The sequence below is a fragment of the Pseudocercospora fijiensis genome (genome assembly GCF_000340215.1).
Source record: "Pseudocercospora fijiensis CIRAD86 unplaced genomic scaffold MYCFIscaffold_3, whole genome shotgun sequence".
NCBI lineage: Eukaryota > Fungi > Ascomycota > Dothideomycetes > Mycosphaerellales > Mycosphaerellaceae > Pseudocercospora > Pseudocercospora fijiensis.
The window spans coordinates 6,338,577-6,361,703 of NW_006921534.1; the positions used below are offsets into that span (position 1 = coordinate 6,338,577).

The 23,127-nt window shown below is 47.0% G+C and overlaps 6 protein-coding genes across 6 annotated transcripts; 3 read left to right on the forward strand and 3 right to left on the reverse strand.

Moving 5' to 3' along the window:
- Nucleotides 1–2,309: 2,309 nt before the first annotated feature.
- MYCFIDRAFT_174065 (uncharacterized protein) lies at nucleotides 2,310–2,973 on the reverse strand (the record flags this gene model as incomplete). Its single annotated transcript, XM_007927486.1, has 5 exons — nucleotides 2,310–2,347; nucleotides 2,380–2,426; nucleotides 2,466–2,707; nucleotides 2,740–2,930; nucleotides 2,955–2,973. 5 exons carry the CDS (start codon nucleotides 2,971–2,973, stop codon nucleotides 2,310–2,312), a joined length of 537 nt encoding a protein of 178 aa, XP_007925677.1.
- Nucleotides 2,974–7,883: 4,910 nt separating this feature from the next.
- Nucleotides 7,884–13,624, forward strand: MYCFIDRAFT_174066 (uncharacterized protein; the record flags this gene model as incomplete). The annotated part of the gene is made up of 4 exons (XM_007927487.1): nucleotides 7,884–7,908; nucleotides 13,329–13,442; nucleotides 13,470–13,568; nucleotides 13,599–13,624. 4 exons carry the CDS (start codon nucleotides 7,884–7,886, stop codon nucleotides 13,622–13,624), a joined length of 264 nt encoding a protein of 87 aa, XP_007925678.1.
- Nucleotides 13,625–13,654: 30 nt separating this feature from the next.
- MYCFIDRAFT_174067 (uncharacterized protein) lies at nucleotides 13,655–14,134 on the reverse strand (the record flags this gene model as incomplete). Its single annotated transcript, XM_007927488.1, has 4 exons — nucleotides 13,655–13,755; nucleotides 13,786–13,866; nucleotides 13,904–14,058; nucleotides 14,085–14,134. The coding sequence occupies 4 exons, from the start codon at nucleotides 14,132–14,134 to the stop codon at nucleotides 13,655–13,657; spliced, it is 387 nt and encodes a 128-aa protein (XP_007925679.1).
- Nucleotides 14,135–14,201: 67 nt separating this feature from the next.
- On the forward strand, nucleotides 14,202–16,523 carry MYCFIDRAFT_174068 (uncharacterized protein; the record flags this gene model as incomplete). Its single annotated transcript, XM_007927489.1, has 20 exons — nucleotides 14,202–14,214; nucleotides 14,244–14,334; nucleotides 14,365–14,437; nucleotides 14,470–14,558; nucleotides 14,587–14,609; nucleotides 14,641–14,668; nucleotides 14,711–14,766; nucleotides 14,816–14,929; nucleotides 14,957–15,110; nucleotides 15,157–15,286; nucleotides 15,351–15,405; nucleotides 15,438–15,477; nucleotides 15,515–15,579; nucleotides 15,607–15,613; nucleotides 15,640–15,752; nucleotides 15,796–15,849; nucleotides 15,887–15,930; nucleotides 15,956–16,064; nucleotides 16,093–16,125; nucleotides 16,165–16,523. The coding sequence occupies 20 exons, from the start codon at nucleotides 14,202–14,204 to the stop codon at nucleotides 16,521–16,523; spliced, it is 1,650 nt and encodes a 549-aa protein (XP_007925680.1).
- Nucleotides 16,524–16,540: 17 nt separating this feature from the next.
- On the reverse strand, nucleotides 16,541–18,866 carry MYCFIDRAFT_96420 (uncharacterized protein; the record flags this gene model as incomplete). Its single annotated transcript, XM_007927490.1, has 4 exons — nucleotides 16,541–16,851; nucleotides 17,039–17,163; nucleotides 17,302–18,575; nucleotides 18,705–18,866. Coding segments are annotated over 4 exons (1,872 nt in total), but the record flags the coding sequence as incomplete, so codon positions are not given.
- Nucleotides 18,867–19,459: 593 nt separating this feature from the next.
- Nucleotides 19,460–20,800, forward strand: MYCFIDRAFT_46597 (uncharacterized protein; the record flags this gene model as incomplete). The annotated part of the gene is made up of 2 exons (XM_007926075.1): nucleotides 19,460–20,307; nucleotides 20,422–20,800. The coding sequence occupies 2 exons, from the start codon at nucleotides 19,460–19,462 to the stop codon at nucleotides 20,798–20,800; spliced, it is 1,227 nt and encodes a 408-aa protein (XP_007924266.1).
- Between the last annotated feature and the right edge of the window lie 2,327 nt (nucleotides 20,801–23,127).

The window sequence follows — 23,127 nt, forward strand, 5'->3', positions numbered from 1 at the left end:
ACCAATCTGTTCATTATCCTTCCGCAGCAAACCATCAGCATACCAAACATCATGTCCGGAAACGACAGCAGAAGAACCAAGCGCGAGTTCAAGAACCCAGACCACCGCAAGACGGCGTACGAAGCGCCAAACCCCCTTTTCACCGACCGCTTTGCTGGTTTGAAGCGAGTGCAAAAGGTGCAACGCAGTAGCCGACTCCCAGTTGAGGATCCCAAGCACAAGCCGGACTTCACCGCTCGCCGTCGGCAACGCCAGCTCGATGTTTGGTACGAGCTGTCCTTCAATGGACGCTATCGTCGGTATTCATCTCATGGCGGCGTGTGTGGTTGGTACCTTGACTTCCCAAAGTCTGCTGAAGCGTGGACGAATCGCAAAATCCGGGCACACCGTAAGATCTACCCAGGACCTAAGCCATTGACTGGCGTGAACGAGAGAAAACGCGCTGAGCGACGGGCTCGCTATGAGAAGATCAAGAACGGCAAGATCTCTACAGATTCGGTCCTAACTGTCTCCGAACGAGGCCTAATCAAAGCATTCCTCAACGGCATCAACGATGTTAGGATTGTGGCTGAAAGCAAGACAAAGCCAGAAGAAGATCAGGCGAAGTCGACTGAGGCCCCGCAGATGCAACCTGAGCTCGCCCGTATACTTGATGATCTGAATGCCAAGGCTGAGGCGGACAAGGCCCAACAGGCTCGTGCGGATTATGGAGAAGTCGCGCCACCAGAGAGCGACTTCGATTTTGGTGCTTGGAACAAAGCCAAGGAGTGGGAAGAGAAGAGACAAAAGGCTGAGGAACACAATCGGAAATTGGAGCGAACTCTCAACAAGGAGGATGAGGAAGCGCTGTGGATTAAGCCTGGGGATCAGGCTGAGTACTCGTATGCGAAGTATGCACCTGGAATGTACGATTAGGTGCATTGCTGTGGACTTGTGCTTGAGGTTTGATCAGAAAGATCTACTTAGGAGAATGTCACGCTGATTTTCTTGAAGACGCCCTTGGGGTATGATCCCTGACATGCGAATCACGCTACTGCGCTTTGACTTGAGACGAATAATCTGCGCCGTGTACGAGAGGTCGATGAATGGAATTGTTCTCCAACCACAATGCTTGCATTGCTGTTGTCTTGCCTTCCTCTCTATTTTTCTAATCACTTAGCAATGTTTTGTCTTTCACAGAAGTATTAAGCTTTTAAGGCAGGCTTAGCACCCAGCACTCAGACCTCTTTCTCACTCACATAGACAACTTCTAACGAACACAAGATGCCTCTCTTACTGTATGTGCTTAGGCACATATTTCCAAGCAATACGAAGACTTCTGGTAAGTCCACTCATCGCCCTCCCAATCAAACTCTCCCCAAACCCAGCAGAACATCTCGTCCACGACCCTTCACCCACACTCTTCACCTACAACTGCTTACACTACGCAGTCATCACCATCGATCAACCCAACGCCAACAAACACACCTTCGACAGGGTCTTCTCCACCTTCTCCGAACTAGCCGACCAACACATCTGCACCCACCCGATCAAAGCCTACATCATCCTCCTAGGCCACTGTCCAAAATGCCAGCATCTGAACACAAAGCACCCCAAATCCTTCCATCTCGACTTCCACCACCGAGCAACCCAAGCCCTCACCCACCTCAAAACAACCCTGACCGAATCCAAAACAACTCTCCTCCTCACAGGCGAAAAATACCATCGAACTTCCTTCCCCGCTCGAGTCAAAAATTTCAAACCGAGGAAATGTAAGTTGCTCCATACCCTCTTCTCTTCCCCCCACCATCGCCATCATCTTGCATTTTGGAATCGAATCTCCGATGACATTTCCCTTGCTAACACTCTCCTCCAGACATCCTCCTCCTCTGTACGTGATACGAAACGTATCGCGGGCCTTATTAATACTTCTCGCTTCGCAATCACGAGGATTCGGGCACAACTTTGTCTTCTTAGCAGAGGTTTGGAGGTTTTGATTTTGGAGTCGGATCGTGTTCGGGTTCTGGAGAGGAAGGGGAAAGGTAGGAGGAGGAAGGGGGGTGGGGTTGAGTTGAGGAGGATTGCGGTTGGGAATGCTGGGAGGGTTAGGTGGGAGGAAGGGTTTCGCAAACAGTTGTTCCCTTGATGCAGTGAGTGAGGCAACTTCCGGAGCGGTGTTTGGATTCTCGGAAATATATCGATGAATCAAGAAGCTCAAAATTCCCAGCCCTCAAGTCTCACAAATCCGCCATCTCGCACTACAAACTGTTGGCCGTACGTAAAATATCTCGCTACTCGCTATATCTAGATTCAAACCGTATTTCAAGGATTTAGCTGCTTGGAAGTTGTACGAGTGATCCAATATTCCCTATGCCGGCAAGAAGCTATTCCATCAGACACATAAAAAGCCTATCAATCTCCTGCCACTCCACTCAGACTTCTCATCTCTATCCCAGCATCATGGCTAGAATCTCAATCCCAAGAACCCCCATCCAAATCCCATCACGGACTCCCCATCACTACTACCCGCCAATTTCCCTCGAGGCGCGATGATCCTCTCTAACTCCTCCACACCCAACTCCAACCCCTCAGTGACATTTTCCATAACCAACCTCCCATTCCCCTTTCTACCATCCCCATTGATAAACTGAGCTCCAATCCCCAAAAAGGTGTCTGAACCATTTAGTAATGTTTTTTTTCTTTTTTCATGCTGCGAGTTTTGATCACTCTACTCACTCAGCTTCCTTTAATACCGAGGACGCCTTCGGGCCCGAGGATGCAGGTAGCATTTACTGAGGACTGGGGGGTTGGTTCGGCAGGCATAGAAGGGTGAATGAAAATCGACAGTTCGGTAGCCATTGCTCGATGGACGGTAGAGTGTTTACGGGTGAGGTTGGGAGGTGTACTTCGCGGCAGACGCGGAATTCCAACGCCATTGTCAAATCTAACCACTTGCGGTTAGCAGAAAGTGGCACGAAGAACGTAGAGACACATGGGAGCCTCGAGACTAAACCGAGCCCCAGCTACCCGCCCGAGCCCTAGCATAACCCGGTGCTAGCACCATTGTAGAATCGCCTCTGTATTAAATTACGTGCTCTTTCCGCCTAATATAGGCTGTTTCTATTCCTAGTTAGTATTATTAATAGGCGCGTAGCGTATTACCTAGGAAGTCGCGCCTCGAATTCTACTATAGACCTAAAGTTCGCATTTCTTCCCCCTTTTGTAGTAGATTGCCTAGTAACTACCGAAAATAGCTAAATCTTTATCCTACGACGAGTTTCTCGATAAAGTTATCGCCGGCGGTAATAGCGTAGTAGTAATAGCGGCGGCGGCGGTAGTTATTAAGTCGTAGGAAGAGGTAGAAATAGCGATAGAAGGCGCGCTCTCGGCGGTAGTTGTTAAGTCGTAGGAAGAGGTAGAAATAGCGATAGAAGGCGCGCTCTCGGCGGTAGTTATTAAGTTATAGGAAATACGTATTTAAGGTCGTAGTCGCTTACTAAACGTGCCTCGAGAACATATATCGCTTCCTAACTATCGATTAGTATTACTACGCCCTTAGAAGTACCTATTCTTACTAAAGGAGCGCTCTCGTAGTCTAATACCGCGCGAGTCGTAGTTTCCGTTTTATCGAGCCCTTAAGTCGTATATCTATACCTTCGGAAAGGCAACTAGATACGAGTTTAAGCAGTACAAACCGTAGAAGAATAAGAATAGTATAAAATATCGCTACCGCTAGGTATATAGTTGCTTCGGCTTACTAGATAAGCGTATCTGTTAGGGCTAAAGAGGCTATACGTAATTAGTATATAACTAGGCTAAGTAAAGCTAGGGTCTTAGTGCCTTAGGTAGGGCTTAGCGCTTAGCAATAGGCTAACTTGCCTGCCTTCCTCCCTCTCCTCCTAGCTCCTTATCGAATACTACCTATACCTACTACTACCCTATCTACCTACTAATAGACCCTTCTTATACAGTATTCGATCTACCCTTTAAGGGCAGCAGCTAGATAGTTCTTATTTCAAGCTTTTAGCGGTATAGCTACGAATAAGACTAATCTAACTATATTACGCCTAAAGAACGGGACCTATACGTACTATTCTATTAAAACAACCGTACTAATTATTAAGTAAGGCCTTCTATACGGCCTATTACACTAAGTCAAGTATATTAGAACGATACTCGCTAATTCCGCTATACCCGCATCTTAGGGGCTAATAATATATTATTAGTATCGCCCCTTATAATAGCTAGTTTATTACGAAATAACAACCGTGCTACCGCTAGCAGCGCTAGCAACGACAACGCTAGCGGCACAGTGCCTGCTAAAGCGCCTCCTACTAAAGTGCCTACCGGAGCACCTGCTAAAGTGCCTCCTACTAAAGAGCCTGCTGCTAGGCCTGCCGAAGAACCTATAATTCTAGGTAACGACCTAGAGTTGCCTATTAACGATATTCTTAGCAATATTATTAACCGTCGATATAGCTAACTAGCCTTTAGCCCCTAGCTAGTAGCGAGGCTTTAAGAAGCTACCTAAAACAGGCTTACTGCCTTGCGTTAAGAACAATAGCTAAAGGATAATCTTCTCGAGATTCGCCGCCTCTAGGAATCTCTAATAACTACTGCTAAGCTAATAGTAGGACCTTCTTTACTACCTATCTAAAAGAAGGACGCTAAACTTAAGGACTGCACTATGTTTAATAGCTCTAGTCGAAAGCAGTATAACGACTATATTCGTAACTGTAAACTCAACTAGCGTAATATACTAAGAGCGCTACTAGACGACTATTCCTTAGTCGTATACGCTATATAGTATATTAATAGCGACCTAAAGCGTATATAGGATAACTATTTCGACTCCCTCGACGACTAGACCGCTGTTTAGTAGCAGACCTACAAAACTATTATACTAGATACCCTTAGAAACCCTATACTAAGGCAATAACATACTTAGGACCTATATCTTCGAGCTAAATAGAAGACTAATTAATCGGCTCGCTTATTTAAAGCCTATTTAAAGACCCTCGAGGATAACCTTCCGCCTAAGACTAATTCTATATAGATCTCGGAAATACGCCTAAAACTTAGATAGGAACTTATCCTCGAATTGGACCGTCGCCGTATATTCGAATAAGCTAACCTAATATACATTTAATTTATAGTCGAAGTAGAAACAGCCGAACGAGCTATCTAGCTCTAATAACGACTAGAATCGAGGATCTAGCTAGCTAGTACTAACCGCGGCAATCGTAGTAGCCGCGGAGGAAATTAAGGTTCCTACTATAATAATAATACTAATAATAGGAACAGTAACAATAACCGTAGAAGAGGCCGTAGCCGCCGGCTATATAAAGGAGGCCGCGATAGGGGCCGTAGAAGGGGCTCGTATCCCTATAGTACTAATCGCTTAACTAATAATAGTAGTAATAGCGGCTATAGCAACCCCCTAACCGGATTAAAGTGCTTCAATTGTAATAGCACTAGCTATCTACTAAGCTAATGCGACAAACCTAAGGACTAGGCCCGAATTAACCGTGCCTCCGCTAAGTATAGGAAACACCTTTTAGCCGCTAATGCTACCCTAGTCGGCTCTTTTAATTAGTCGAAAAAAGAGTAAGCGCCGTACTAACTGTTAGCCTTATACGGCGTAAGACTATCGACATTGTGCTAGCTATTATACGTACCTGTCTTATATCTAGGCGCGACACTAACTATAAGGCAAAGGTTATACTAGACCCCGGAAATTCAGTTAGTGCCCTTATTAGCTATCGCCTAGCTAAGCAATTAGACCTCCGACAACTGCCGAAAACTAACCTACTAACCCTTGCTTAGTTTAATAACGCTCGGCACTTAACCTATAGGGCCTACTATGTTCCTATAGTTCTAAAAGACAACCTCGGAAATGAACGCCTACTAAACTTTACTGCCTACGCGGTAGATATAGATAGCCTCCTATCCGATATTGTTATTAGCAACCCTATTCTTAAGTACTATGCTATAGTTATAGACTTAGGCAGTTAATAATAGCGATTTAGAATCGCTAGGAAAGAGGACATTAAACACATTAATATTAGCGAGTATTCTAATAATATTAGGGTCCTGTTTATTAGCAACCTAATACTAGCCTCCGCCTTAGCTAATCCGACTACCGACCTGCTCGGTAGTAATAACGATAAACCTATACCCCCTAATAGTATAGACCCTAATTAGCTCGAACGTATACTAGTACCTATTCGAGAGACCTATATTAATGTATTTAAACATTACCTAGCATCGACATTGCCTATATTTAAGGAGATAGATTATAAGATTGACATTATAGAGGGCAAGGAGGTTCCTTTTGGCCCCCTCTACAACCTTAGTAAGCGAGAGCTTGCTATATTGCGTAAGTACTTAGAGGAAAACCTAGCTAATAGCCGCATTCGGTATAGTAACAGCCCTACTAGTGCCCCTATCCTGTTCGTACTAAAGAAGGATAGTAGCCTGCGCCTCTATATCGATTATCGTAGGCTTAATACTGTTACTATTAAAGATCGCTATCCACTTCCTCTTATTAATAAGACCCTCGATCGCCTTTCTAGTACCTACTACTATACTATATTAGATATTAAGGACGCCTATTACCGCATTCGTATTCGTAAGGGCGATGAATAGAAGACAGCCTTTCGCACTCGCTATAGCTATTTCGAGTACTTAGTTATGCTATTTAGGCTAGCTAATGCCCCTACTACATTCTAGTCCTATATTAATCGGGCCCTATTAGGCCTATTAGATCACCTCTATATAGTTTACCTAGATAACATCCTAATTTACATACACTTACCTAACATTGCGGAGCACTAGGCTATAGTCCGTAAGGTCCTTAACCGCCTACGAGCCTATAGACTGTATTACAAGCCTTCTAAATGCACCTTTGCTACTAAGGAGGTAGCCTTCCTTAGTTTTATCGTATTAACTAATAGTGTTAAGGCTGATCCTAATCAGATTAAAACAATTACTAAATAGCCTATTCCTACGTCTATTAAGAAGCTTTAATCGTTCCTCGGCTTCGCTAATTTCTACCGCCGTTTTATTAAGGGCTATTCGAGGTATATAATGCTATTAACTAAGCTTACTAAGACTAAGGCAAACCCTTCTAGAGAGTTTAGGTAGACTAATAAAACGCAAGCCGCTTTTAACGGTCTAAAGAAGCGATTTACTAAAGTCCCCTTGTTGCACTATTTCGTACTAAGCAAACAGATCCGAATTGAGACTAACGCTTTATAGTTCGCTGTATTAGCTATTATATTATAACAGGCTAATAATACCTACTAGTACCCGATTGCCTTCTTCTCGAGGAAGATAATTAATACTAAACGTCGCTACGAGACCTACGAGCAAGAGCTCTTAGCTATTGTTAAAGCCTTTAAGCATTAGCACTACTATCTTGATAGTGCTTAGTACACAATTTAGGTCTATACAGACTATAACAACCTCCGTAGCATTACTAAGGTTACTAGGGTTATAGGTCGACAGGCTAGATAGGCCGTCTACCTCGCCGGGTTTAATTTTAATATATTATACCGGCTAGGCGTAAGTAACCCTACCGATAGCCTATCGAGGCGACCTAATTACGATAGCGAGACCTAATACATCAATTCTTTGTTTCCAACCCTATAGTATAAGATTGCTATAGCCCGTATTATTAATAAGTAAGCGTAGGATAAGCGGACTTCCGGACCCTGCGGCGACAACAAATACTATAGCGGAGTTGTCGTTCTTCTAGTGTACGTTAAAAGAAAGGACGTAGATCGCTCGAGCTATAATAACTCGATTAAAGACATTGCTATCTATAGTAATAGCCTATATAGCGACAGCACTATAGAAGAGGTTGCAGTAGTTCTAGCTACTAGTACTATTAGATATATGCAATGCGTACCTCGTTCGATAGTACGGGTGCTATTAAATAACCTTACAAATAGGGATAGTTAATCGTTTATAGATAAGCTATTACGTACTTAGTAGAGGGACGCCTTTACTGTCGAGCGCATTAATAAGCTTATAAGTAGGCGGGCGACTCGATCTAGTAAGAGTAATAACAATTAGTCGATCGACGATAAAGGTTACTTAAAGTTTAAGGGCAGGTATTATGTCCCCGCTAAACAATCGATTAGACAAGAGCTTTTAAAGAGGTACTATAATAGTAAACTCGCTAGTTACTATAGCACAGAGAGGTCGCACGAGTTACTATCGCGTATACACTACTAGCTAAATAGTAAGCGGTATATAAAGGAGTATATATAGACCTGTATAGTATACTAGCGAGTCAAAGCACTAAAGCACTTACTATTTAGCGAGTTGTCTTTACTCCCTGTTCTAAAGAAGCCTTTTACAGAGCTTATAATAGACTTTATTATAGGTCTTCCCCCTACTAAGCGAAGAGGAAGCAAAGACGTCTTTAACGCTATACTAGTTATTATAGACCGATTTACTAAGGGTGCTCGTTACATTCCTGCTCGAAAGGATTAGACTACTATTAATATAGCTAAAGCCCTATAGAACAACATCTTCTACAGCTATTAGGGGACCCCTAAGGGGATAGTCTCCGATAGGGGCTCGATATTTATATCGCACTATTAGAGCGAATTATGCCTACAGCTAAGACTGAAGCATCGGCTATTAACAGCCTTCTATCTACAGACTAACGGTTAGATAGAGAGGCAAAATGCTACGCTATAGTAGTACCTACGTAGCTATATTAATAAAGACCCTAATAGATAGGTTAACCTTCTACAACTAGCCGAATTCGTATATAATAACAGTATGCATTTATTAACTAAGGTCTCACCCTATATAGCTATAATAGGCTAGAACGCTGCTATGCTATAAGACCCCCTATCGCTCGAGGCCGAGCGTAAGGAAAGGGAAGCGCGTTAAGTACCCGAAACACTAGCGGCTATTAAGAGGGTTTAGAAGATGCGGGAAATCTATACTAAGATAGCCGAAAAGTTAATAAAGGCTCAAGAGTACTAAAAGACCTACTACGATAAGCACTATACGCTAAGGACCTTTAAACAAGGCGATATAGTTATGCTAAGCACTAAGAACCTCCGTATCCGCAAGCACCTATTACCTAACGGTAAAACAAGGCCTAAGCTCGCACTAAGATACATTGGTCTATTCCGTATTCGAGAAGTTAAGGGCCCCTCCGTATAGGCCTATTAGTTGTAGCTTCCTCCTTATTACACTATCTATAATACCTTCTATATATCCCTCCTTAAGTTATATCGCCTATATAAGGGGGATAAAGCCCCTACTAAATATAAAGATATACTAGCGGATAGTAAAGAGCTATAGTCTATAGAACGTATTCTAAAGCACCGGACTAGGCAAGGCAAGAAGGAGTACCTATTAAGATAGTAAGGCTATTTACCTAAATGGGACTTATAGGAAGCTAAAGGTTCCTTTAAGGACATAACTAAGTTGTTAGATAAGTATTAGACTAGTATAAAGAACAAGAAGAAGGCTAAGGGCCTATAATGTTACCTAGGAACAATACTACCCCCGGGGTGCTATTAGCTAACTAATTAGAGGCAAGCAATTGTTAGCAACAAAGGACAATAAGACTATACTACTATAGAATCTACCTCTTTACTAGCGCACCCTATAAGACTCTTCTCTTAGCGCCCCTCTTGTTCCTCTATTCTATTAAAGCCCTAAGGCCTAAGCGATCGACAAGGGCGATACGCGCGCGCGTACGAATAACGGTAAGGAAGATAATAGCGTCGCGCTACGAGCTAGCGAAGGGCGGCGCGGCCGGCGCGGCTATATTAGTAATAGTATTGCGGGAAGGAAACTGGAAGCAAGGTGAAGTTAGCGCTAAGACAGCTAGCGCCGCTATTATTAATATTACCTAGTCGCTACTATTATTAACCTTACCTACGTCAAAACTTTAAGGCACCTTTAATTAAAACTTTAATCAAACTTTAAGGCTAAGTCAAAACTTTGAGCCGCTTAAAAGATTAAGTAGACTAATAGACTAACTAACTAAGGGCAAAACTATAGAGCTAAGCTAGCTAGGGTCGATCTTGCGGACAATAGGTTACTCCTCGATCTTTCTAACCCTTTAAGCGAGGCGAACCTCAACTACTGCACTTATAATAGCCTTTACCTATAGAAACTAGACGAGCTGTGTTTTTTCTAAAAAGTAAATAATAGCCCTCGTAACAATAAGAACAAACCCTCGGAAGCGGATAACCCTCGGAAGCGGACATTGCTAGGTTTTTTAAGAGTAGACGCAAAGAACTTAATACGATATTACTTAGAACGGAGGCAGTACTACAATACCCCGTATACCTACCTATTGTAGTAGGGAAGGTGCGCTCGTATTGTAATTAGTCGATAGTCCTTAATTCTTATAGCTTTATGTCCCTTTACTTTATTATATACAAGGATAGCGTAGTTAGAGTTAGACATTATATTAGAAGGTAAGGTTTGATATAGTTACATAATCAGGTAGTTAAGTGTTTAATTTAGTACGGGCTAAGCAGCTTATTAGACTTGCTAAGTTAGCGGTAATAGAGGTCGTAGAACATAGACAGGCTACGAGGGCGCGGCCTTTAGAAGGGAAGCGTGTATTAGGGCTAAAGAGGCTATACGTAATTAGTATGTAACTAGGCTAAGTGAAGCTAGGGTCTTAGTGCCTTAGGTAGGGCTTGGCGCTTAGCAATAGGCTAACTTGCCTACCTTCCTCCCTCTCCTCCTAGCTCCTTATCGAATACTACCTATACCTACTACTACCCTATCTACCTACTAACAGACCCTTCTTACAGTATCTAGAAGCAAGAAGTAATAAAGCGGAAGTTAATCTCGAAGAAGATAGGCTATTAGTTCTACTTCTACGTAGTTGCTATCAACCCTAGCTAGCCTAAAGGTTAATAAGTTATCCGTTATTCTACTAAAGAAGATTACTATTTCTATAACTACGAGAAGGACGATATTATCGCTCTTACTACGTATAGGCGTCGCTCGAGAACTACGGAGTTTCTCGAGCAATTAGAGCGCTTATAGTAGGCTCGAATACTAACCTCGAAGATTATAGCCTATTTCCGCGGCCGTAGCATTATTCTTAAACTAAAGGACGTACGGAATATTATATAGGCTCGTAATATAGACGCTCGATAATAGATGAACTAGGCTTAGCGCCTAGTTTAATTACTTGTCGATAATAATATATACTACGATATCTATACTAACCCCGAGAACGGTGCAATTCGATATATAGTTGCCCTCTACCCTAAGTCTATCGAGGCCTTTAAGACTATACTATATACTCTTGTTATCGACACTATATACTCTACTAATATCTATAACCTCGAGTTATTAGATATTATCGCCGCTAGACCTATAAATAACACTATTAAGCTTAGTATTAGCCTTGTCCGTCCGAAGCTAGATAAACCGGACTTTGTAGAGTTATTACGCTTACTACGGAAGGGCCTCGAACAAGCCGGTTGTCTAATGCCCCTAGTTATTAGTACTAATCGCGAAGAGTTACTAATCTACGCTATTAAGGAGGTTATACTAGAAGCTAAGAATATCGTATATAACTAGCATCTATAGCAAGATATATTAACTCGTATTCGTAAGGAACGGGGGGAGTTTAGATAAGTAAAGAGCGCTAACGGTAGCTAGATTAACAGTCCGCAAACTAGCAAGTTTCTACGGTTGTTTACTTATACAATCTATAGCTAGACTAAAGCCGAGTTTAATAAGAACGTACGGAAATTGGACAACGTATATCCTATATTTAAGGCCTATCTTAATAACAACTAGTAGCGATATAAGGTCTATATCGTAGACTGCTAGACTAACGAAGTTCTATACTTTAGTTATAAGATAACCTCGCGAGTTAAAGCTACGTATAGACGTATTAAAGTCTAGCTTAACTATAGTAGCCGCTACGATATCTTTACCTTATTTAAGAGCCTTCTTAACTAGTAGAAAGAAGGGTATAACCGTCGCTGTATTCGCCTTGCTAAGAACCTAAAGAGGTGTAATAAGGCACTTACTAGACTATTTTAGGTAAGCGTTTCTCGAGTTGTAAGCGATTACTACCTTCTCGAGGTAAAGGTTCTATACTAACGCGCTAACGACCTCCTACGGACTACAACTAACGAGAATAGCAACGAGATTAAGCACTTAGCGTACTCGTATACCTACTTATAATGCCGCTATAACGACTACCTTAGCAAGACCTATAGTTATCCTTGCAAATACGATATTATAAAGCTTCTCGAAACAGGTAGAAGCCGCGCTATACTATTGCCGAGCTACTTCTATAAGCACTAGTTAATTAATTTCCGTAGAACGTTTAATCTACGAGAACCGGAAGTAATCTTTAGCAACCGTAAACCTCTTACTAGCGGAGCTATATTATATACTATAAAGCGAGTAGTAACGGCTCGAGAACTAGATAATTTAAATAAGACTATAGCGGCTAAGAAGCGGAAGACTTTAATAGTAAGAATAGCGGACTTTATACTCGAGCCTAGCGTATCGCTTACTTAGTTAAGAACTACCGTTAAGTACTATAAGTACGTAAAGAGCCAATACCGCACTTAATAGTGCCCTTACTAGAAGGCTAATCGACCGTATAGCTCTACTTGCTATCTAAGCGGCTTCGAGTGTTATAATCTACGAGTTAAGCCTTTATTATTACTTCTAGCTGCTCCGGAGCTACCTTCTAAGCTAGATCTACTTCGCCGAGAGATTAAGGACCTTCGAGTACGTAAGAACAACCGTCTATAGTTAGAAGAATAGTAGGCAAGACAATAGGTAGAATATAACCGCTAATAGGCGGCATTCTATAAGCAATAACGATAATAGGCTACTTAGTACTACCGCTAGTAGTTATCGCTTATACAGCTAGTACGGCAGATAATAAGCCCTCTATACTATAACGTACTATAATAATAGTACTATTAGTTTACTTAGCACTATTAGTTTACTTAGTACTATTAGTTTACTTAGCAATAGTAGTATACTAGTTAGTAGCTAAGAGACTAGTGTAAGCTAGCATATACAGCTTCGCGCAGTTATAAGGCGGCAGGTCGCAATCCGCTTAGACCTAAGTAGATAGCTAACAACTAACAATACCTTGAATTTTGCTATACTACTAATTTACTAATAAACTTTGGCTTTATAGCTGCTAGCGGCAGTATAGTAGTTGCCCGGTCGGAGGGGCTGCAGCGACGCGATTATCCGCTTCTATACGCGATTTTGTATAGAACAGCCGATCTCGTAATCTCGGGTTATACTGGGGCTCGGGCGGGTAGCTGGGGCTCGGTTTAGTCTCGAGGACATGGGAGACACAGGATGTTGCGCCACAGTCCGCCATGCACCGGAAAGGAAACCGGAAGTCACATCCACGGGATCCTCCTGCAGAGCCAAGCACGAATGGGAAATTTTCAGCTGGGACGCGGCAAGGCGTGAGGATGCATTCAGTCGTTTGACAGCCTCACGTTTTGCGAAGGCAGCTGGATTGCGTAAAGAAGACGACATACCATTCATTATTGACAGGACCGCCGTTCCCCCTCGTGGATCGACATGCGTGCGTCAAAATCTGCATTGTGACGTGACGTGAGTGGTACAAATCTATATCTGTGCCTGAATATCTGCCTGAAGTACCGTAGCTTGTCTGTCATCTTTCATCTTTATGTCTCATATGGGTATCTTTGTCCTCGCCTCTCACAGCTTCCTTCATCGATCGCTCGATGAATGATCGGAAGGAACATGTTGCATCTCTCCGCAGGTACTATCTCTCGAATTCACCCACATCGTCAAGCAAGGTTGTTGTGGGGGGAAAAGGGCTGTAACATATCGGTCGAATATTCGATATGGGACTAAACCATGCTTACAGAGGCAGTCATCGGCTACCTCTTAGATCCACTGTTGTTGCTCCTCTTATTGTCGGATTTCACGCCTTGCTCTAGGATCTTCGATTTCTTTCGATCGTCCTTATTCTTCTGCTCGCTTTTGTCAAAGTACGAGCCGACTCCAGTCAGGACTTCTGGCACCCTGTTTGCTGGGTCAATAAACCATTCTCTCTACGATGTGATAAGACCTCTCACTTCTTGCCGCCATTGCTGTTATTCTCCATGGCCACTTTGAAGGAAGGCATAAGGTAAAGAGGTGTGCTGTGGGTCCGTGTCTGATGCAGCTTTTGCTAGCGATTACTGTCTGAAGGGATGAGGCTGTCTCGTACAATAGATTCATGTGCCGGCAGACAGCATCTTATACCTCGCGGTCGGCTGGTCTCGACGGCGAAGCTTTCTGTCGAGCTGAGAAGCCACCGTATCGATCCATTCGTACCCTGCACTTGTGGGAGGACGAGACACAGGTGACATAGAGCAACCATACCGGTAATTTCACCGACCTCTGCGATACTGTCCACGAGAATGTTGTGGTTGTGTCCGAGATGTCCGTTTCATGCTAGTCGACAACGATAGCATGTAGCAATTCTCGCCTACGCTGAAAGCAAATTGGGCATGTGCCAAATTGTCAGGCCACCGTTTCGAGCGAAGTCTGCTTGAGGCTGCAGACTTGTGAGACGAAAGCGCTCATGGCAGTCAGGCTTTGTAGTCTATGCTGGGCGAGTGGACTTCAATCCTCTGAGACCTTTACCAGTGACGCCAAACGAGATGTCGCTATCAAGGTGACAAATGGCTTCCGTTAAGCCGAACTGGGTTACATGAAGCTTGGCGCATGATGCAGGCCGGGAGCTCAGGGGCATGGTCTGTACCGTAAGGCGGAGTCTGTCAGTATTTGGCGGCCTGATTGCTTGATGGCGTCGGTGGTGTAGCCCTAACCATCGAAGAGGATCGCGAAGCGATTGGCTCTTCTCGAACGCCCAATTGGTTATTTGCAGATTCTACTGCAGAGTTGGCCGAAACAGGAATGCAAGCAGGCCAGAGAAGTGATTGTTGCATCTATTCCGGCCCAGTTAGCTGTAATAAGCCAATGCGCAAGAGCAGAATATGCGCCAAAAGCAAAGCAGCTTCAAGTTGTCGATCAAAGGAGAAAGCGCCGCCGCTTCCTATGCGCCGTGATGGCTTGGTGGCCACCACGTTGCTGGGAACGCATGAACGCCACGCCAGGTGGTCGCACGTCCTAGGCCGCGTGGTTTTGCATAAATAAACCCAGGTGCCTCCATGATGTGTCTGCGATTTATGGAATCCCTGTACTACTGGTGCCGCTTGTACGAATGCTATACCAAATTCATTTGGTGCTCCACGGGCTGATTCTAGAAAATCACGATGAGGATGAGAGCTTCGTAACACGGAAGCATTTGTAATCTTGTCCGGATGGGAAAATCACTGCGTGGTCTCGCCTCTGAGGCGTGGCTCTCGACGAACACTCGCATGCGGTCGAAGAAGGATGACGATGGTCCCGGTATTGTGGGTTATTCAGCCGCAAGACATCAGCCCTGGTCGGAGCCAAAGCACTCAGCGTGCACAGTATGAGGTCAAAATAAACTATCGCTGGCTGCACCAATGCGAAGCCTCCAACGTGATGGTAAGAGTGACCTGACTCACGCAATGCATATCAATGTGGCTAGCCAAAAGGGTCAAAGACGGCCAGCCAGCTAGGCAGCCACAGCGTGGCAAGAGCTCATGTTGTGTCCAGGTTGGGCAGCAAGACGAATGGTATTGCTGCGTTCCTCGTGGCGGAGACCAGATGTCCGCCTCTATATAGGTACTGTACCTCGGTGTCCACTCGATGTTCCGGTGACAAGCGCGGTCAAGACCCGTACGTATCCGCCTTGATGCGATGTGTTTCAAGAATATCGTGGCGCGGGAGCGTGGTACGTCCATCCGCGACACATCCTTGTTTCAGGTGCGATATTCTTTGTGCGGTCATTCATCCTTGCCAGAGAGCGTGAGGGAGGTGGGAGGTGGTGTTGACGTGCAAGACGGAGTGGGAGTGTGTGTTGTAAATGGAGGAGGGAGGGATGTGGGAACAGGAGGCCGTGCCGTGCCGTGCCGTGCCGTGCCGAGAAATACACCCTTGGTATCAATGCTGCGCACATGTTCACTCTGGCATGACGAAGGGTCTAAGTGCAGCAGAAATTCAATTGAGACTTCGTCGTCATCTCTACAATGGAAGAGGCAGGTGTTTGACAGTCGAGATACAGAATCTGCAGTCCTCGAGCCAACTACCCAGTTGAGCATCTCCAACACCAACGACATCCGAGTATCAGCTCGCCTGTACAAAGGCGGACCAAGGTACACGCAGTCGAACGACTGTCGCTGCTTCTCGAACTTCGCGGAAGCGACCTAGAAGCTCATACTGATGCCCCTACGGGTTCTCATCGTTGCTTCCACGACCAAGCTGCCCATCGCGACTTGAAAGGCATCTGGTATAGCGTATTTGAAGCCGCTGCCATCGCCAGGAAGTCCGCGCTGGACGCTCATGACCGAGATCATGTGCCTGGAAGTAATCAGTATCCACTCGTGAATCTGCTACGACCGAAACGCCGAGCACTGGGATGTCCGGTCCGTGGAGCGTAGTCGTGTTGAACTTACATGATTCCAAGCTGCTCACCCTTGCGCTTCGCCAGCAGCCTACCAGTCTTGACCAAATTCTTGACCTCTCTTCCGTTGAGATCGAGCTCGGCAAGGTCGAAAAGCTGGTCTTCGGTAATCGCGCTATGATTATTCGGAAAGTCCTCTGAAGGTCGCACGAAGGTACGCCAGATATGGCGCCGTGTCTGGAAATCAAGCTTGGGATAATCGATAGCAAGATTGATGCGGCTGCGGAAGGCGAGATCGAATGTCTCTACGCGATTGGTGGTGAGAAACATACAACCTTGATAGTACTCCAGCATGCGGAGGAAGACTAGGTAAGGAACGTCAGCTGGGAGATGACACAAGCGCAGGATAAGAGCTGGCTTGGAACGGCAGTCGCTCGATGCGAGATTGTCATCGTGGTGCGACGATGTGGGACGAGAGCTCCGTGGCAGAGTGATGGAAGTTCAGATGATTGAATTGGACACGGATCGCGTGGAACACGGAAGAGAACTTACTCGAGACAAGGCGATTCCGGTGAATATCAGTGATTTGCCGCTGTTCGAGAAATACATCTGCTTCGTCAAGAAGTAGGACAGCTCCCCACTTGGCGCAGATATCGAGAACGTCCTGCAGATTGTACCTGTGGTCAAAGGTCAGCTCGCGGCAATGGTTCAGGGCCCACGTGAGGCACAACTGCAGCAATAGAGATGACGATCTCAGCCTCTCTAGGGAGACAGAGTCACTTGCAGTTGCGCTCCAAGAGACGAGAGTCACTTACTCGATGGTCTCAGCATCAAAGCCAAGCTGACCAGCACTCATGGCATATAACGGCACCTGCATCTCTTCAGCCACAGCTTCAGCTGTGAGTGTCTTGCCAAGACCTGGAGCGCCATGCAGCAGGATGACCATGCCCTTGCCTTTGCCCTCAACAATGTCGTCGAAATCGTCTCCTCGATTCAGATGGCTGTCGACAAAGGCGAGGATCAGCTCTTTGTAATCATGCGGAAGGAAGAGCCGCTTGAACGCTGCTTTGCTGAAATTGATCTCGCCAACGCCGTCTACCTCAAACTTGGCCCACTGCTTGGATGTGAGACAATACCCCTTGACAATGTTCGTACAGAGTCTATAATGGTGATCCTTGAGTTCTGCTGCATGCGATTTCTCGGCGCCTTTGTTAATGATGGTTGGCGTCGATCTACCTGTGTAAGACGAGTCGAAGCTGAATGGATCGTAGCGATTGGAGGGTGCCTTGGTTGGCTTGTCAGCAGTAGTGGTAGCCTTGTAGAGCGGCTCCAGCGTTTCTTGTCCATTTTTGGTCCCATAAAGGTCCGGATCGATGACAATGCGGCCGTTTGTAACCATGCGAGGCCGCTTTTGCTGCTCAATGACGGTGACGATGCCCGTGTAGGACTTGTACTGCCATCCTGACAAGTCTGCAAATCTTCTGCCTCGCGCGATTGCTTCTTCTATCAGGGCATCGCGACGCGGATGAAGCGCAACAGGGACAACTTCGAGCTCATCAATTGTCCCGAAGCCCTCGAAGCTATCTATTCCCAGCGTCACGGCCTGGTAGCCGAAGAACCTGCCGTTGTAGTTGACACATTTGCTTGTAAGAAGAAGAGCCTCGCCGCCAGGGATCAGTTCGTACTTCGTGTCTTGATTTGTGAACAGGCGGCCGTCTTCCGGGGTAGTGATCTCGCAATCGGGTTCGAAAATCATCCAGAGTCGCTTGAAGTCGACTCTATTCTGCTTCAAGATGTCTCGCTTCTGTTGGACAAGGGGCGCTACAACTGGCTCAAGGATATGATGAAGCAGCTCGAAGTGCTGCTTCTCGAGACCTCCTTCGAGTCCGTCCACGCAAGCAAGGTATCTGTCCCAGCGATGAAGGAACTCATGGAACGGGTGCTTAAAGGTGAGGTCCTTCATCGTGGTGCAGACCTCGCGCGAGCCTTCGAAGACATGGTCAAGAAGCTTCCGCAGAATCGGGCTTTGGACCGTGACAGAGTGAAGTTGAAGACCGTCGTCAGACTCGGTGCTCATCTGACGACGAACCTGCAAAGCATCGCGTTAGCTGAATCGGCTCTTAATCACATGTGACTCCATACACGATGGCTGAGACAAGTATGACACGCGCAACGGCGGGCAGTGCAGTCTCGGTACAAGGGAGTTGATCTCACTTACCACAAGCGCGTATTTCGAGTTCTTTGGATGATTAGCTTTGTCATTCTCGGCGTCTCCCTTCCATTGTGTCCAGGGCTTTGTGAAGTCCTCGCGATAGAGCTGACGAATGTCGGCCTCGAGGCCGATTTCCTTCTTCTTGATCTTGTCTCCTTCTTCGACTGGATCCAAGCCTTCTCTCAAATCGTCCTCAGTACCCACTGCTGGCAGACTCGGCTGAGGATACATGTCGTAGTTCAGGTCATTGAAGTCGTCCATGCTCGGCGCTCCCGAGTTGAGATGGAAACGTGCACTTGTCAGCAGTGCAATGAAGGATCTTGGTCTGTTTGACAACAAACGGAAGTAGAGGAGGCAGAAATGAGCTCTGCATGTCGGAGGCTCCACGCCAGTAACGAACGTGCAGCTGCAGCTTGCCGCTCTGCGTGCGGCCTCACTCACCGGTCAGCCCTCCAATCATCAGTTTCACGACACCTCCAAGGCAGCGATATCATGCCTGCGACGCAGAACATAGCGTCAGACCTTGCCTTGGCCTGCTCGACGACGAGAGAGCATGTGGCACTGGAGATGGTCATTGTATGAAGGTGGAAGCCGGAGCACAGGAGGAAATCAGATGCAGGAAGCCGGAGTTGGCTCCGACTCCGACCCCTGTGAACATCCACTTGGCGACGGCAAGGACAATGACGTCTGGCATAAACATCTTTCGACTACTCACACTTGCCGATCACATCTCTATGTCTTGACGACGACATGACCTCAAAATGGCCGATATCAGCTCCCTGTTCACCACCTTCAATTGTGGGCGGCAAGAGGTCAATGTCGACTACTTCGCAGCGTCACTCTCAGGCAGCTTCACCAATGCCACCCTGCCGCCAGACCTGATCGTCCTCGCCCTCCAAGAAATTTCTCCCATTGGATTCGCGTTTCTGGGCGGCTCTCTGCTCACACCGTACTTCTCGAAGCTAGCAGAAGCAGTCTTCAAATCCGTCGACGGGAGATATGGCAAAAATGCAGACTACGAACATGTCATCACGCGTAACGCTGGAATGACGGCGATCATGATGTTTGCGAGGAAGAGCTTCAGAGACAGCATACAACGGATCGAGGAGGCAGACACCGGGGTGGGTGTCTGGGAGATGGGCAACAAGGGCGCAGTCGGAATTAGACTCGGTCTCGAAGACGATGTGCTGCTGACCTATGTCGCTGCCCATCTGGCTCCTATGGAGACGCGGTGGGAACGGAGGAATGAGGACTGGAAAAATATCTGCGAAAACCTGGTCTTTGAGCCTAGTGCGGCAAGCGGCAGGATGGCAGCATCGTCGGAGCAGCAGCCCTTGCTTTCTCGCAGCGGGAACGAGAATGGAGGCCACCATACAATTTTCTCGCCTCCATCTTATGTCTTCGTGGCTGGCGACTTGAATTACCGGACTTCTGATGTGCAGCCACAACCTAAAGACTATGAGTCCTGGCCGCATCCTCTGACCTCAAACCCAGACGAGGTGGACTTCAAAGAGCTGCTGACGCAAGACCAATTGACTCGCGAGATGGCGAACGACCAGACGCTGCAGAATCTTGCGGAGGCGCCAATCACGTTTGCGCCGACCTATAAGTATTCTTCGAAGGCTCAGACTCTAGCATCCGACAGCTCCCAGACCATCGCAAAGGCCATCCAAGACGAGCCAAGCAGTAGCTCGGAGGCCTTTCCAGGGCTCCAAATCGAAAGCGTGCAGGCCCAGAATTGGTTGTGGGCGAAGCATCGGATCCCGTCTTGGTGTGACAGAATTCTGTATCTTGCTACAGCTCCTCCGCAAGTGCACTCCTACAAAGCCTTGCCTGTGCAGCCCACCAGCGACCACAGGCCTGTGAGCCTGGCGTTCTCAATCCCCCGGAAGCCGATACAGCAGAGCCAACAAGCCATCTCAACGTTCAAGATTCGGGAGGACTGGAAACAGAGACGAGCTGCAGCACAACGATACGAGCTAGCTGTCGGTCTTGGAGCATACCTGACACTGACTGGTCAAGGGGAAGCCTTACTTGCTGGTACCATCATCGGCATAGTTGGCGGCTACCTTGTGCTTTCTGCCTTGCTTGGTTCCACTTGAGATTGGGGCTGCAGTCAGATAGGATAGTCATACCGTTCTGTTCTTTCACGACATTCTGATGCCTCGTGAGACCTGAATCTAATTGGTGTTGGCTATTCTCGCAGAGCCAAGCACCGGCAAAGTCGTACCCACTTGGGACTATACATCCGTCCAAGTCTACGGCACTGCAGCAGTTTACTACGACGGCAAGTCCGACGAAACGAAATCGTCTTGAGAGATCAGCTTCACGCTCTAACCTTACATTCCGAGAAGGATGTGGGGAAGGCGAGGCTTAGAAGGTTGAAGATGCGCCTGGAAGCTATGTCGAGCTTCTCATGAAAAAACATCATTGGATTGACATCGAGGCCACAAGATCCGAGGGAAGAATGAAGATGAGTCAGGACAAGCGCGTGAAGGACCGGATCGGTGTTGCGGAGGGATTTGAGAGTATAGGGACTGAAGCTGGGAGGCCAGGACTTATGCTGAGGCTTTTGACGAGAAAAAGGAGATCAGACGGTAACAGAGGGTCGCTGCTCACGTGGAGCTGGCCCTGTAACGTGATGCGATAGACGATGAATTATGAATTTCTCCTCAGGCCGTTTTCAGCGCGCCATGCCTCTTGCTTTGCTATATCTTCCAGATCCGCAAGCTTTTCGGTGCTGAGAGGCGGCATCTCAACACGCTCGAATGGAAGCGCTCGTGAACTACACCTTTCACTGCCCACACCACGGTCGTGTCGTCGCTGTCGCCAACACCGAGTACGTGGGCGCCACGATAACGGCCATTCTACTCGCAAAGTCGCGCTCGCGGCGCTCTGCACACGATGATCGAGTCGCTGGAATGAGAATGCATAATGGACGAACCGGACTTGGTGATTTCGTTCCATCTCGAGAGAAGATGGTCGGCGCCCTAATAATGCCGATGCTGCTGGCAGCACGCGGGCTAGGCGACTCGAGATGTTTAGAATGCATGGCCTCCAGTGACCAGCACATGCATGTGCTAGACAGCTGATGGCCTAAGAGAAGAGTCAGCATTACGAGGGCGGGCGATACATACCCTTCGCCGTCGTGTTGGGTGGTTTACTCGCTCGTTCGCCGTCGTGTTGGTTTGCTCGCTCGCTGCGTGGTAGGTTGGGTTTTCTCGCTCGCCGGCCTGGACATCGAATTTCTACATCGCCCAAGTTCCCTTTTCCGTTCTCCCCAACGCCAAGCGCATCGCAATCAAGATCACCGACGAGAAGTGCTCTCATTACCGAGTCCTTACTCCGGGATCTGTCGCCGCAAGAAGACGTCGTGTATTTCAGTCTCGAACCGCACCCATATCCGAGGACTCCAGACAAAGCGAGCCGAAACAAGCTGTCAGGTCCGTCGAGGTGCTGAGTCCTACTCTTTTCCCACCTGAACCTGCCAGGCGTACTCGGAGTACTGTGCCGTTCCCAAAGCGCCTCTGCCTGAGAGGGATCGCGATGGGGATGGGAGGGCGGGGTGGTGGTGGAAGGGAGGGGGGGGGGGGGGAGTAGAATTTTTGTGTGATGGTGGGGAGAGAAGGGGAGAGAGTGGGCCGTTGAAGAGTTTTTGAGGGCGAGGGCGAGGGTGAAGATTTGGTCTTGGCCGTTTGAACTTCACATGCAGGGTCTCAAACGGCGAGACTTCACTTGGGGCTTTCCAGGCAGGTACGAAGTTTCGAGACATTATGCTTGGCATTCTCTGGCGGCATGAGGCACTGTCCATGGGCGTATACTGATGACCTATTCAACAGCGCTCGCTAAAGTGTACGTGTAAAGGAAGTTCTCGGCATGTGTGAGAAGCTTCTTCGTCTCTGCAGCTTCACATGATGCTCGGGCCGTCCCACACCATCTCCAAGCTGCCCATTGACGAGCGATGAACAACTTCTTCCCCGTCACACTCACCAAACGCAGAATGACTGATTCTGAAGGCAGAGTTCCAAGCCCTGCAAGCGAGCTTGCCAACTTGTCAGCAGAGTCCCGCGATTTCCTAGCGCAGACGGCGTTGAGGTGAGGCCTCCAACTTTGCTTCGTCCATCGTCACTAATTCGAGAAAGTCTTCTTTCGGACCCACAGTGGGCGGATTTCAAACTGGAGTGTGGTGGGAAGACGTGGTATGTCAACAAGGCATGGCTCTGCACCAAGTCGACTCTGTTCGCCAGGTTTTGCGAGAACAGCACCAGTGCAACCGTCGCCAGTTTCGCGGAACCTCAAGTCCCCAGCGCCATCGATGCCGTCGTCCGCTATCTGCGCTCTGGCGATTACGACGAAGACGATTATGACGACGCCGACTTCGAGGTCGTAGAAGACTCTTCCCCGGTTCTTTTCAACGCATACGTCGTGC